Here is a 16,336-nt window from a genome sequence, read left to right as displayed (position 1 = left end):
CACCCTCCTCACTCTGAAGATTGGAAACTCTCCAAGCAGGAAGCCGGGGCTTTGCTTTATTTGTTTCTTCTCTTTCATCGATCACTCTCCTATATTGTCTGGTTTCCAGTGTCTGAAAAACATTTTTATACATTTTGCCCAGATTTTTAGTTGTTTCGGATAGGAATGTAAATCTCGTCTCTGTTACCCTGTCTTGGCCAGAAGCGGAAGTCCCTTGGAAGGGTTTTAGATAAGAGAGTGACAGAAATGTGCACTTTAGACCCCGCTGTAGACCATGCATTTGTAAGGGACAAGACTTAAAGTAGAGGGACCAATTACAAGTCATGTGGGTTAGTTCAAGTGAGAAGTGATGAAGGCCTGATGTTAGTCATGGATGACACTAGAGAGGTGGGGAACGATTTGAGAAACGTGTAGGGGGAAGAATCTAGTTCAGGGTTTGTAAAAGGATGGGTCATGAGCCATTTACATCTCAGTCACCTGTAGTGTTTGATAAAAATGAGGATTCTGTGTCCTGCCCCAACTTTATTGAATCTGAATTTCTAAGGATGAGGTTTAAAAATTTGTATTTTAAATAAGCCCCTAGGGTAATGCTTACAAACACTAAAGTTTCAGAAGAAAGTGATGGAATTTTTTTTCCAAAGGGTGAGCCTCATCTTTGGGGGATCCCCTACATTGGAATGACCTGAAGTGGTTAATTAAAAATAAAGATTTATGTGTGCATGTCCAGAACTGCTGAATCTGAATTTCTGGGGCAGTTAGTTCCAGGAATTTCTTAGGCACACTAAAGTTTGCCTACTTTGCAGGTATAATCTCACTGAACTTCATAGTAACCCTGAGATGTAGTCGGCAGGTATTATGTCTCCAGTTTTATAGGTGAAGAAATGAAACGCAGAAGTGCAAAGTGGTTTTCTCTTGGTCAAACAGTTATTATTGATGGTGGGTAGAGAATCATATTTCCTTCTCCTTCCACCAAATCTGATGCTCTTTCTACTTCCTTTCTGTTGATTATATAATAGGCTTATCTCTGAAATCTGTAAGAGGCATCCAAGACATTGCACCTGTGGTTACAAACAATTTAGGGAGCCAGGAAAGTGTGATCTTCTTGGTCATACTTTGTACCAAGTGAAAATTCGGTTCAGCTCTCTATAGCAAGTAACTGTGATAAACTTAATTGTCTAGGAAAAGTATTTCTGTCTTTGACCATTATCTTAATGCTTTTTTACAACCAGCTTTGAATGTCCCTCTCTCTGTTTTCTTTTAAAATCACTTAAAGCCATAGTGTAGTGCAGTGCATGTGTTCAGTATTTTTGCTTATAACAACTGAAGAATTGGGTGTGAAATATGAATCTATATTATAACCTTTGTTCTGAGTTTTTTTCCCCAAGGTCTTATAAAACTAAAAAAAAAAAAAAATTCAGTGTCTTATAATTTAGATTGCATTTAGCTTGGATGTCACAGTTTTACTTTTATAGTATGTTGTGTGGCTTATAACTTTGCTATATTAGTAGAACTGATATATTTTCTAGTGAGATTTTCTGTAGTCTTTCAAAGTGATTTCATATGTGCCATGAATCTGAGATCCGTAATCTGTTTAACACAGTAGTACTAGTGTTAGACTGCAAATGGTAGGAAAAGTAATTCTTTTCAGTAAAGATTGGTTTCTGGATTTGCTTTTGGAATTCTTGAATAGTCAATGAATTTTGTTAGTACGTGAAAACAAGCAATGCTCTGTGGCAAAGAATAAATAAGGCCTTAGGAATGGTATTTAAATGGTTTGTTTTCTATTTTGTATGCTTTTCAAAAGACAAAGTAGCTAAGTTTTTTAAACTTCTGGAAGTAAGTTACTATATTTAAATAGTTCAAGTTTAAAAATTATTGTAGCTTGTCACAATTCTAAGTAGCTTCTCTGCTCCAGAAAGCATATAGTATTTGTGCAGAATCTTAAATATGAAATGTATAGTGCATGAAATGAAGACTGCTATGTAGGGAATATAAGAAGAGTTTTGACTACTTTAACTCCTTGCTTGTTACAAGAGAATTTATATCAACTTTTAAATTTAGGAATACCTAGATCTGTATTAATTTTTTATGGCATTTCCTAAAGTCTTTTTTAACATTTGAAAACAAATGAGGGAATGCACTGGCGGTCCAGTGGTTAGGACTCTGCACTTCCACTGCAGGGGACCCAGGTTCAATCCCTGGTCAGAGAACTAGGATCCCACAAGACGTGTGGAGTGGTGGGGGAAAAAAAAAGAAAACAAATAATAGGAATGAAGTGTTTGAGGACAGATATTAGTATTTCTTAATCGCTGTCTATTGTTTTTTTTCCCTCCAATTAAAAAATATTTAAATATAATTGACATTATGTTAGTTTTCTACTGTATTTTAGTGAAACTTTTCACTGAGAACATATCAGGTTGACAACTCCAGTAACAAATTTTATCCACAAAAACAGATATAAGGCTATGTGCATTTTCTGTGTAGATTTTTACTCTTTCTTTTTATTATACAGGAATTTGGAATGGTACACCATGCTGAATCATTTTAGAATGCCATTGATAGATTTCTTTGACATATATATGACTTTTTTTTAGCGTATTTTTCCAATAATAAATGGGTAGAAATGACTTAAAAGTTTTATATAATGCTTTTCATTATCATTGTAAGCACATTGATGTGTTTCTCAGACTTGTAACCTACAACCATGTGTATGTTTTTAAGAAGCTGACTTTTTTTTAAGGAATGTTTGTACAGCTACATCTTGATTTGTTTCTTCACTTATTTTGTCACATTTATTTTCTATTTATATTCAAAATAACATGGTCAAATTAGTCACAGAGGGATAATCTAACCAAGACAAAAATGTTACTTTAAAAGACATAGAATGTTTTAAAGTCACATTTAGGGGAAAGTCATGATCTTTTTTACTGCATTCTTAAGCTTTCTAGATTTATTCCCTAATATTGTTATAAAACACAAAAAAGTACTTTTCTATTAATGTCTGAGAAATTACAGATATATCTGTATGTCTACATTGGTAGTCAGAAAAGGAATCTAAGGAGCTCTAAAACTTGTTAGAATTTTAATTTAGAATTAAACTTGAAATATTTTATGTGGGTACTGTGAGAAGCATTTGTAAGAGTATTAACAAATCATCTTAGTCTGCTAAAAAATAACACATATTTTGTAGCTAAATATAAGGAATTATTTGTGAAATTTATTAGAAAATGCAGTGTGTGGTGTGTTAAGAAATATTATCAGTTTTATCCACAAATCTGTAAACAGTAACACATCCATAGTGACTATATTGTGGTTTCCCTTCACAGATATCAAGTTGTGCTAGTACAACCATATAAATAAGTAATACCTGAAGTCTCAGTGTAACATGGACATTAACAGTGATGACAGATAAATGCAGACGCTTGGGAATCAAATACTAGGCGAAACACTTTTTAAAAAGGTAAGAAAAAATGTAATCTTAATTAAGACCAAGCGGGCTTTAGTTAGTAGAAGTAACTGAAGTTTCTTTTTCACTGTATTAGGCTTTTAAGAAGCCTAATCTGCCTAATCATCTGCATGATCCTGTTTATCTTAATACTGGTAGGACTCAGCTGTAAGTATCAGTTCTTCTGTGAAAATAACTGTTGCAGATCTCCTTGCCTGGCAAAGATCATAATGGATGATGTTTCAACAGCAAACCCTACCCAAATAGGATAGTAACGTGACTGATTGGAACTTGATAGAGCGCTGGAATGGGCATGCCAGTGAATACTCAGAGACACATCCTAAACTGTGGATCCTCTTTGGCTCTGTTGATTGCTGCCATCTCCATACACCATACAGTGTAATGCTTTACCATGTTTGTGAAAGGATTTCAGGGTTGAGTACAAAGGCGTTGGCAATTCGAATCTGTTATAAGAGTGAAGTTTCAAGTCAAGGGTTACTTTTTTGTAGGACCATTTTTCACTGTGCACCCTCCTCATGTTAATTTAGAACATTTTTTAATGTAGTATTAAATAATTTTATTTAGACAATTTTCCTACCTTGTGCTTTTCAAGAATTTAGAAGACATATCTGGGAGAAGTTACACCTATAGATATTAGATATTAGCCTTGTTGCCCTCTTGCTGACTAAAACTGTAATCTATTTATTTTTTCTAGGCAGTAAATCTAGTTTACAAAGCTTGATAATTGCATCAGTTTTTATTTTTAAAAATTTTTTGCATTAGTTTTTAAGTTGCAATCCTTTACCAAAAATAGTGTCACTTTTAGAATATCTAGTTTTATGTTTATAATAAAGTGACAATTTCCATCATGAACATGGCTAGTCTTTTTCCTGGTGTTCCTCCTTGTTTTTGGATGGGCACTCTTAGTAACCCATTTATCCAGATTCTCTGAAAAGGATATCATAATACATTATTATAAAGTAAAACTGTAATTAACCAGACTGTCCAAGAAATGGATTATAATTAGATTAATTAAAATATCTGGCCAACTGGGTACTAAAGCCAGAAAATCCTTATTGTTTTTGTTGAAAATCCATATGCCAAAAATAATAGAAATTTCCCTTTGTAAAGTCTTGTAGCACTTTATAACCAAAGTTATAATATATATATATTGCAGAAGACTTGGTTGATTCTTTGTTGTACATAATCTAAATTATTTTTGTTGTTCACTCCCTAGTTTTAAATACCTGAAAGCCAAACTTTGGGAAGGCCTCTAGAATAAGAGTAAGAGATTATAAATTCTGTATGAGAAATCTTCTTATCAAGGGCAGTCTTTGGGTCACCTCAAAACAATATTGCCTTAGACTCTAGAAAAGAACTGAGTTACATTTTGACTCAAAATAATACTGAGTTGTTGTAAAGATTTAGTATATTTCAAGCTCTTTTTGGTTTGTTTTTGTTGGTTTCTGAAAATCCTTTTCCAGTTTCTTGATATCTCTGAGGCTACAAAGTTAACAAGAATTACCAAAGATGTTACTAAAATATTTTAGCATAAGTTAATTTGCTTCTTTAATTCTTTTTTTTTTATTATTTTATTTTTAAAGAAAGGAATTTAGGAAGTTCTAGTATTCTCCATGGCTGAAGCTGAGAGTCTGAAACCATGATGCTTAAGCTCTATTCTAGATCATAGCTCCAACTCCTTCAGGATATAAGGAAAAGAGATAATATTTCCACAATGATAGATCTTTGGTTGTACAGGTAAGTTATTTAGTTTTGTAGTAGTGAAGACAACTGTAGTCTGTTTGTTTGCCTGTAATTAAGGAGAGGAGACTTGTTATTTTTCTATACTTCCTTTGGTGCATGGAAAATTGTGCAGTCTGGGTAGCTGTTCATAGGAGTGCAGAGCTATAGGGAATGGTGTAGGGATGAAGTATTTTCCCAACAGGGGATAAATGAAGTAACTTAAAGTACATTGGAATCTCTAGAGCATTATACCTTTCTTTGACACTCTAGGTATTTTTGATTCAAGGGTAGTATGAAATTCCTTGACTTCTCTTTTTCCCCACTTGTCTTTTTAAGTGTATATTCATTCAGCTCTCTCTATATCTATGTCTCTCTGCCTACCCCCTCGCCCCTCTCTGAATGGGGAAGAAAGAAGAGATCCCTTTAAACAAGGGATCAAGATAGTATGTAATAGAGTTCCCAGGGTTCAAAGAGGCTGATATTAAGAACCTTAAGTTGAATTGCATAGGTAGGTCCCCAGGTCTCACTCTCCTTCTTTTAACCTTATAGATACTTTTGACATTATAGATAATAGTGGTAATTGCTCAGCGAAGAAAGTTGTCTTAAAATAATTGTATGACAAGGATAGTCCCTAAACTGTTATTAAACAGTTCCTGTTTATGTTCTAGACAAATAGAAAAAGAATCATTGGTAACACTTCCCAATTGCTCCTGCTCTTTTTGCCTTTCACTTTTGGTTTGTCTGCATGGTATCATGACCAGTTCCTAAAAACTGTTCACTTAATAAAACTAAATAAATATCAGCTAGAACATTGATGTTAATGAAGGATTGCCAGTCCTTCAATTCCCAAAATAAACCATACTACTTCAGTAATTATAGTGGAACAAAAGCTTACAGGCAGTGTCTTTGAAATATCTTTTGAGATTTCTAAAGTAAAGGTGATACATAGCTGGAGTAGTGTTTCATTGGGTGGACCATTTTACTTTCAGTCACTGAAACAGTGATAACAGATGTGATCACAGGGGCTGGAAATGTATGATCTGAAACATAGCTGATACTGTTTCAGAGAGCGTTTCAGAATCCTATAATTATATTTGAGAATCCTATAATTAGATCCTACAAGTAGATTCAAATTTGGGAGAGGGTAGTTCAACAGTAAATAAATGGGTGAGACATGGAATTATAGGTAGGATTTGGGCCTTAATGTGAATGGATAGGGTAAAATTTGGTTGACTTTCCTTCTGAGATATGTTCTGCAATAGAGTGAAAACTTACGAAGGTGGGGAAGAGAGGAATTCTAGTGATTGATTATATTCTCTTCCCTCTATTGTAGAAAATGCCATATTCATTAGTTGGTGGATAACATAGGAAAAACGTCATTCTAGTTGCTAGATTGGGTTTTGCCCATATGAATCTGTTAACTAACAGTTTCCCTTAATTCTAAAACTAGAGTGATTGGTTGAATTACCAGTTCTAGTTGGGTGCTGGCTAATGTTTAAACCATGTTAACTATTTACTTAACTAACAGGGGTATTTTCTGAGATATGTTGTTTGTAAATGAGTTTCTTTCTCTTCCTTTAGCAACTTAATTTTTGGCAGGAATGTAATTTTGTACTCCAAGCCTCTTCACTGAATTTCTTTAGTAACTCTTGTGTTATGCAGCTAAAATGAGGACGACAACTGCTTTAGTCTATAATACTTTATTTACAAAGCATGGCAAAACAATGTTGAGACTTGGTTGAGATAATTGGAACATTGTTAGTCTCTTTTCGGTAATTGAATTTTGCACTCAGTTTATCAGATAACTACAGAAAGTATGTGTCTTTATAAATGCTTATTCAAAAATAGAAAAGATAATGAAGAAAAAGGTTAGAACAGAAGAAAAAAATCATTAGAAGCGAGAGTGTTGAAATTTCACTTAACTCTAATCTTCAGAATTTTAACCAATTTAATACCTTAAGTATATATAATATGTTAATTTCAGGCAAGAGATTTTTATAGTCCTCTGTTTGGTGCTTCCTTAGCCAAAGGGATAATGGTTTTATTTATAAATTTTTTATTATTAGGATTGAATAAAGAATTAAAGGATATGTTATAAGTGGTCTAATTTAGTTTGAAACTTGATATATTTTAATAGACTACTGTCTGGATGCAGTGGTCTAAGGCAGTGCTTCTCAAACCCTAATAGACATTTAATGACCTGGGAATCAGATTAATTGGACGGTCTAAGGCAGGGCCTGATATTCTGCATTTGTAGCAAGCTTCCAGTAGATGTCCATGGTGCTAGTTCTCAGGCCACACTTCTTTTTTTTTTTTAAGACTTTTATACTTTAAGGACAGTAAATACGAGTCACCAAATTTCTGTACAAAATATCCTATTGGTTTCTTTTTTTTTTTTTTTTTTTTACTTTCTATTGGAGTACAGTCTATTTACAATTTTGTGTTAGTTTCAGGTGTTCAGGCCACACTTTGAGTTGCAAGAGTTTGAGGTACCACAAGGGTTCTTATCACAAAACAGTTTCGTTTAAAATATGGCCCAATAGCATAGGGTTTGAGAACTCTAAAACTTGGACTTCATTGTAGTTGTGAACGGAATAAAAAGATTTTTAGGGAGCAAAAGAAATGAAAAAAGTTGTAATATTTCATGTTGATCAGTGTTTTGATCACTGGAATGGTGAAGAAATAAAACAGACCCTCATTATAGGTGGTGTTTTATAATGATATATATACATTCTTTGTTAGTAGTTTTGGGTACTACTAATAATAGGATTATTTCATTAATAATGATAAGGCAGAAATTTTGCTCTCATTTGGATTGGTGTGGAGAGAAAAGGGCTAGGAATGCCTGTTACCGGAATCATTTGAAGTTTATATGCCCTTGACTGGCATCATATTTTAAAAAATAAAGATAAACAGTTTTTTGTGTGTGTGTTTATAAAATATTACTATTGTCAATATTATTTTTGAACCATAAATCACAAATATAATCAAATTGGCATTAAAGATATTTGCATTAGGTTTTGTAAATAAAGTTTATAAAATTAACTTGTTTTCTTTGTTATATTTACATAGGTATTTAATATTTAAAAATCTGTAATCTTCAAATTTGAAAGCTCCAGATTTGGGTACATGAAACAAATACACTGATTTTAATATTTTTTAGTTTGTGCTCTTTTGAAACATCATTTGAAGTTTAACGTAAAGTTTTTGTAATTAAAAGTGGATATTTATGGGTCATTCACTGTTTATTACCTGTGAATAAAAATAGACTGTAATCTTCATAAGAAGATTTTAACAGAAGAGAATTATACATCAGGTCTGACTAATGAGTCCCAAAAGAGTAAAAGTTTACTTTGAAAAGCATTATTTTTAAGTTCTGATCAGTGTTCCATACTTACTGTTCATGTGATTGCTATGGAATTCTCTAGAAAGAATTTTCACACTTTAATCCCAGGGCTGATTTTGTGAGTCTTGTAAGGTTTAAAAAAATTGTTAATTAAAAATTTAGAAGTATGCCATAATCTGAAACAAAACTAAATTCAACTGACTTACATATTTTGCAGGATACTTCTTCACTTTATTCATTTTGTCAGCAGGCAGGAACAAGAAGGCAGTTTCTTTTTTTTGTATGTGATACCGTGTTACTGTATCTTCTGTAGTTCTTAATAACCTTTCCAACTGTTAGATACTTATAAGTTGAGGCAAAGGAGAGATTGTATTTGATTTGTGGGGAGAGGGGTAGAATGGCATTTGGAGGGTTATGGGAGAGTGAGCTTGTGGGAAAGCTGGCAAAAGGGATGAGGGAAGAGGGTCCTGTGCAGCTTTGTACTACAACCATTACTGGCCTCTTTTCTCTGTCCATCCTGCACCCTATTCGAAGTCAGGCAGTGAAGTGGCAAAGTTTCTTTTGAAAGCTAAATACAGGAGGAGCAGAAGAATGGAGACTTGAAATTGTAACAGCTCCTTTAATTCTGCTTGTTGGGAGAGCCTTGGAAAATAATCACTGAATCACTCAGTTTATCCAAATGGATCAATCAGGGCAGTTTTCAGTTTCCTTCTCATTTGTATTATAGAAAAACCAAAGCATTCACACCAGAAAGCCTGCTCATCTCCTCAACATGCATTAATACTGTGGCATACACATATACTCAGGAGTTCAAGAAGGAAAGGATGGGGTTATATGTGTATTCCTGATTTCTTAAATGTAATATTTGTTTGGCAGTGTGCTTCTTTCCCTTTTTCTTCTATCCTCTTTAGAATACTTCCTTTCACTTGCTAATTTGTGGCTCTACTTCTAGAGACTAGGGTGGCTTGGCTTTGCTCTGTATTGCTCTTAGCAAGTATAAGCTACGGTTGTGATTTCTGTTCATCTGCTTAGTTATAAAAAATTCTACTGCGATTTCTGTTCATCTGCTTAGTTATAAAAAATTCTACTGCAACCAAAATTTTTTGGATGCCACGTAGTTTGTTTTCAAAGAATTTGACCTGAAACTCATTTTAGTAAGAGTGAATTAAAAAGAGCAGAGCCTGTCTTTTTACCTCCCAGAAGTGTTTTGAGAAAACATGAGAAGTGATTGGGATAGTTTATGTGATAGCTGCTATATAAATTCAAGATTATTATTTTAATAACCAAGATGAAGTCCTGTCTTTGAGAGAGATCTTTCTGGGCCCTTTGCCCCTGTATATCTGAGAGGTAGATACATAGCGAGGAAGGTTAAGAGCATGGAATCTAGAACCCTGCCCAGCAGTTTACTAGCTGTGTGAATTTGGACAGATTACTTAAAGTGTATGTGCCTCAATCTCCTCATTTATGAAGTAGGAATGATAATAAGCACTTATTCTAATTGTTGTTAGACTTAAGTGAGTTAACGTATGTAAAGCATATAGAATGAATCCTGGAATGTATTAAGTGCCATATAATTGTTAGCTAATGTTATCACTTTTGGAAATGTTAATAAAATAATTATATCACAAAATTTAATATGGCTATACATGGATTAAAAAGTTATAGCTTTATACTTTTGTTTTAGGTGTATTAACTATTACCTTTTTCTCATTATTTTGTTTACGTTTTTGAAGGTTTCCCAATGAGTGGATCATGATGACCGTATTGTAGGGACTTGCCATAGTATGGCTGCTTCCCGATCTACTCGTGTTACAAGATCAACAGTGGGGTTAAACGGCTTGGATGAATCTTTTTGTGGTAGAACTTTAAGGAATCGTAGCATTGCTCATCCTGAAGAAATCTCTTCTCATTCTCAAGTGCGATCAAGATCACCAAAGAAGAGACCAGAGCCTGTGCAAATTCAGAAAGGAAATAATAATGGAAGAACTACTGATATAAAACAGCAGAGTACTCGAGAGTCATGGGTAAGCCCTAGGAAAAGAGGACTTCCTTCTTCAGAAAAAGATAACGTAGAAAGGCAGTCTGTAGAAAATTGTGAAAGAAGGCAAACAGAACCTGTTTCACCAGTTTTAAAAAGAATTAAGCGTTGTCTTAGATCTGAAGCACCAAACAGTTCAGAAGAAGATTCACCTATAAAATCAGACAAGGAGTCAGTAGAACAGAGGAGTACAGTAGTGGACAATGATGCAGATTTTCAAGGGACTAAACGAGCTTGTCGATGTCTTATACTGGATGATTGTGAGAAAAGGGAAATTAAAAAGGTGAATGTCAGTGAGGAAGGGCCACTTAATTCTACAGTAGTTGAAGAAATCACGGGCTATTTGGCTGTCAATGGTGTTGATGACAGTGATTCAGCTGTTGTAAACTGTGATGACTGTCAGTCCGATGGGAACACTAAACAAAATAGCACTGGTTCCTATGTGTTGCAGGAGAAATCAGTAGCTGAAAATGGGGATTCGGATACCCACACTTCAATGTTCCTTGGTAGTAGGAAGGAGGACAGTTATATAGACCATAACGTGCCTTGCACAAATTCAGAAGTGCAGGTCAAGTTGGAGGACCACAAAATAGTAACTGCCTGCCTGCCTGTGGAACATGTTAATCAGCTGACTACTGAGCCAGCTACAGCCCCCTTTTCTGAAATTCATTCATCTTTAAGGGATTCTGAGGAGGAAGTAGATGTGGTGGGAGATAGCAGTGCCTCAAAAGAGCAGTGTAATGAAAACACCAATAACGCCCTGGACACAAGTCTTGAGAGTATGCCAGTCTCCGGAGAACCAGAACCATCTTCTGTTCTAGACTGTATTTCAGCTCAAATGATGTCTTTATCAGAACCTCAAGAACATCGGTATACTCTGAGAACTTCACCCCGGAGGGCAGCCCCTACCAGAGGTAGTCCCACTAAAAACAGTTCTCCTTGCAGAGAAAATGGACAACTTGAGGAGAATAATCTTAATCCCAGTGAAACAAATGCACCTGTTAGTGATAATATAAGTCAGTCTCTCACAAATCCCGATGAAATTTCTCACAATGAAAAAGGCATATGTTGTGACTCTGAAAATTATGGGAGTGAAGGACTGAATAAGCCATCCTCAGAGGCAAGACTCAATATTGGACATTTGCCATCTGCCAAAGAGAGTGCCAATCCGCACATTACAGAAGAGGAAGATGATGATCCTGATGTTTATTACTTTGAATCAGATCATGTGGCACTGAAACACAACAAAGAGTATGTGTAAATATGGTAACCATGAATTCTGCTTTGTTTATTATTCCCCAAGTTTTCATTTATTCATAAATGTCTATAGCATTTTTATTACAGCTAAAATTAATGCTTTAGCTGAAATTTTGGGTTTAACACAATGATATTCTCAACTCTTAAAAAAAAATTTTCCAAAAAAAAAGACTAACATCCAGCTTTATTAGCCTTCTCAATGGCAATACGGTTTTCTAGTTTTGAGATTTCACACATCTCAAATTAGAAAAGACATGTGGAAACATGGTAGATGGTGTTTTTATTTTTAATAAGTTTTATATCATTTGAGTTAATTTATAAAATAGAAACATCTTTAGTTATCACAATACACTTTAATTTATAGTTGTAGAGCTTTATGAAGTGTATATGGTATCCACATAATGTAGAACAATTAATGAGTGAATAAACATCATCCAAATAAGGGAAATCTGGCAGGCCACAAATCTACATTTATCTTAGTTACTTACATCTAATTTCCAATTAAAACTTTTGATTTAAACAATGTGCTTTATGCATCATCTTTGACTTTTGTGATATAGAGAAGTAGATATTACTGTGAATACTGTGACAGCTAGTTGTATGTTGTAATTAGCTTATTAGCAAGAGTTAAGTCTGCTCTATAGTTTACATAAAGCATTTGAGACAGATTTTTTTTTTTCCTGATTCTAAATTATAAGGGGAGACTGTATCTTAAAATACTATCTGTTCTCAACCTTTGTGATAAAGGTACTTTTTAAAATAAAGAATTCCGTGTCCAGATTTATCACGATTTTGCTTAGATTTTCTTTAAAGTACTCTGGGCAATAACAAATGAATTGGAGCTATGTCTAAATCGTGAAAGGAACTGTGAACAAAAGTGCTTATCATAAATATCATGATCAGCAATAGTAAAAGATAGACTTAATCACGTTTACTTCTACAGAGTAGGCTTTTGAATAAATATCACAATCAGATTATATAAACTGCGTAAAAATACTTATTTGAGGAACCTTCTTAATGTTTTTGTTGTGGCAGCTGTCAGATCCTGCTATATATTGGATGAAAGTATCAAATCCTGCTTGTAGAATATAATAATCTTTTACCACGCATTATAGATAGTTTAGATTTGTATATGATAACATGGTGGCCTTTTAGCATAGGTCTCTTTTCTGAAAATTTTCTTCTGTTTTCTTTATAAACAGCATTTTAATATTGTGTTTAATAGATCATTTTATCTGAGCATTTTACTTATTTTGTGGAACTGTTAGCATTTTCATGTATTTGAAATGTTTGAAGTCCAGTTTGAGATGAAAAACAATTCATAAATGAAGTTTTTTCAATTTGAGATAAGTTGAGTTCTTACCATTAGTATCATGTATCAGTTTTCAAAAGTAGAGTTTTTTCCTGCAGGCACTAGGAAGCAGAGCATGTGTCTTGGGGGAAATACCGAAAAGTCTGGAAGTATGCATATTTATAAAATGATATTCTGTTAATTCTATTCTTTGCTTTTTATTGTTTCTTTGGCAAAAGAGGTACTCTCTTATTAAGGGTTAACTGGTTATTAATCATGGAAAATATTTTCCCATTAGTACATTATGTTACTTTTTTGGTAAGTGCTCTTCTGGTGATTCTGAAGAATGATGTTCCTATAAAATGATTATCTAAAGATAGTGGCCATAACATTTGAAGAGTGAGGTGCATATTCCTAAACCTTTGAGAATGAGAACAATAGTTTCATGGGTTCCTTAGGATATACAGAGTACTTTGGAATTTGGATGATAGTTGCTTTATTAGGACAGTGTTCTCAAGTTAAATTAGTGCCTTGTTGGGTGACTTTGGGCAACAGAATTCATTCCTTCTTGCTTTTTTGCTTCTTCCAAATCTTTTGAAAATAGCACCTTTTGACCCTTCACTTCTAACTTTTTTTTCCCCCAAAGGAAGCAGATCAGGAGAAGTGGGATGGAGAGGGAGCATCTTGATTAGCATCTTGGTTAAAGATAATTTAAGAAAAATTGGGATGAGGTGTTTGATCATATCAGATGTAATCTCTTTCAGTAAAATCCCTGTTCCTATCTAGAACCAGGAGATGGTTAGAGAAAATGTTTTGACTCTTTTTACCCAAATTGTCATTGTTGAAAATAGCATCATGATACCTGTCTAGTGCTTTTAATTCTCAAGTAAATTTCTGGCAGTTGGAAAATGTTAAAAGGTACTTTGGGGAAAGAAAGAAAAAAAAAAGACACTTGGGATAGATGGATTATTGTCCCCCTGCACACACAGATCTCCACCACTAGGGAATGAGTACTTCCTGATGGCCAGTTCAGAAAATACATTATGAATAGAAGACACTGAGTGTGACGTAGCTCTTTGTCTGGAGCCAGGAGGCCATAGCTCTTTGTTCCAGTTACAGTTCTTTGAATTAACATTAATTAATCAGCAACCTTCTATCCTAGCATTCATCCTATAATTTATCCATCTTGTTTGCAAGGATATCATATACAAGGTCATCTAATCACTTGTAAATGTTTGAAAAGATATTGTATGTCGAGTCCTAGACTTAGACCCGATTCATGGTAATTAGGCCATAGGCCAGAGAAATGAACTTGCGGATGTTTTGGGTGCTTGCCCTGTTTCCTCTCTAGATGCCATTCCTCTTCTCCAGCATATAAACCCATAGGTGCTTTTATGTATTTATTTATCCAAATGGAGAACTCCACTGTGATCAAGGGACTAAAGAGTATCTTCTTTTCTGGTGTGATTCCAGCTGTGGAGTATTTTACTAGAATATGCCTTCTTAAAGATTAGGGGGTGGGGAATCAAAAAGAAATATACTTTATCTCAAGACACTCTCATCTTCAAGGTTGATAGAGTCTGTTAAAGTCGTAGATAATACCTAATGATTCTCTTTTTGGCCTAAATAGCTGGACTAACTGAGATCATGTGCTTAACTGTGTGTGGATTGCTCTTTCTGTTTGAGAATGGACCTTTTGCTGATTTTGAATCAGAGACACTGAAACTGACCTCTAAATTTTGAAGTTCTGGTTCTAGGGAGAAAAGATATGGAAGATTTCAGGCCCTGGGATTTAATGTTCAGAGCTTTCCTTCCAATTCACAAGGCAGTCACTGGAAAATAAATTTTCAAATAAAAATGTGATTTGGTCAGTTGCCTCTGAATTCTCATTGTACAAGAATACTTAAATAAATTTGTACTTGAAGGGCCTTGGATAGCTTCATGAAAGCTTTTATGAACAGATAGAGGGTGGAAAGTCAGATTTAGGGTTTCTAGATTTCTGAGGTCTTACAAATGATTTAACTCATTGATAATATTGCTAATGTTGATATTGATTTGTAAGTTTCTAGATAATGAAAGCGTAAGAGTAAGATAGTTATTGCTCATCTAAGAGTGTTGCTCATGTAGTCTTCAGGTAAAAATCTTGTTTTCAAATCATATTAAGGCATATTACAAGAAGTGTAGTTTCAAACTTGATTCTCTGAAAACATTAATGTAGTGAATAATTATGTGTCCTTCTGTTGCACAATGCTTATGAGGAATCATTTGATACTTCATCAGTTTCAGAAGCTACATAGGAAAATCCTCATCAATTCTTCTAGATTCACTACTTCCTATGAGACTGCTTTTTTATTGTTTGTCAAGGTAATTTCTTTCAAAGGACCAGAAAACTCCAAGACTAGGGATGGATTTTGCTTAGAAAGCACTAGAGTTGTCATCCTGCCCTGGATAAAATAATTTTACATTTGTACTGTGTTTCATAATTTACAAAGTAATTTCATCTAGTTTCTCATTTGACACCCACAGCTACTTGGAAGTAGACAGCATATACTACCAGGTGGCAGTATACAGTCCCTGTTTCCTAACTCATAATCAAGGTTTTCAGGTTATTAAGGTATGATGAATTCTGGGTAGAAATGGGGTTAGAAATTCTGTCTTTTAATTGATAGTCTGAACTAGGTTCCCTGATCCAATAAAGACTTATTCCATGGACTTTTGGGATTTCTAGGTTGAATACTCTAATGGAGCAGATCTTGGATACCCAGTTTTCAAAATTTGTTAGCACAAGTTTAAGCTCTGTAATTGTAATCATAATTATTTGGTTTTATCTGTCAGAGAATCAGCCTTATAGGTAAGTAACCTGTTTATTGAATGAAAGACTTTCATGTTCATTGTTTTTTTTTTAAAATAAATTTTATTTATTTATTTATTTATTTATTTTTGGCTGCGTTGGGTCTTTGTTGCTGTGCGCGGGTTTTCTCTAGTTGCGGCGAGCGGGGGCTTCTCTTCGTTGTGGTCCGCAGGCTTCTCATTGTGGTGGCTTCTCTTGTTGCAGAGCGCGGGCTCCAGGCGCGTGGGGCTTCAGTAGTCGTGGCTTGTGGGCTCTAGAGCGCGGGCTCAGTAGTTGTGGCGCACAGGCTTAGTTGCTCCACGGCATGTGGGATCTTCCTGGACCAGGGCTCGAACCCGTGTCCCCTTCATCTGCAGGTGAATTCT

At 34.5% G+C, this 16,336-nt stretch overlaps 1 protein-coding gene across 5 annotated transcripts in view; it reads left to right on the top strand.

Moving 5' to 3' along the window:
* Positions 1 to 16,336, top strand: part of ZZZ3 (zinc finger ZZ-type containing 3) — a 109,116-nt gene that overhangs the window by 34,870 nt on the left and 57,910 nt on the right. For 3 of the 5 annotated variants that reach the window (XM_059924707.1, XM_059924727.1, XM_059924698.1), the window contains exons 2-4: positions 3,327 to 3,460; positions 5,050 to 5,203; positions 10,268 to 11,823. In XM_059924707.1, coding sequence (XP_059780690.1) covers positions 10,319 to 11,823 — 1,505 coding nt within the window. In that variant the 5' untranslated portion in view covers positions 3,327 to 3,460; positions 5,050 to 5,203; positions 10,268 to 10,318. The remainder of the gene's footprint in view (positions 1 to 3,326; positions 3,461 to 5,049; positions 5,204 to 10,267; positions 11,824 to 16,336) is intronic. The other 2 variants (XM_059924717.1, XM_059924738.1) reach the window with 2 other exon arrangements.

This window comes from Balaenoptera ricei, chromosome 1, assembly GCF_028023285.1.
Source record: "Balaenoptera ricei isolate mBalRic1 chromosome 1, mBalRic1.hap2, whole genome shotgun sequence".
NCBI lineage: Eukaryota > Metazoa > Chordata > Mammalia > Artiodactyla > Balaenopteridae > Balaenoptera > Balaenoptera ricei.
This window is presented reverse-complemented; position numbering and strand designations above follow the sequence as displayed.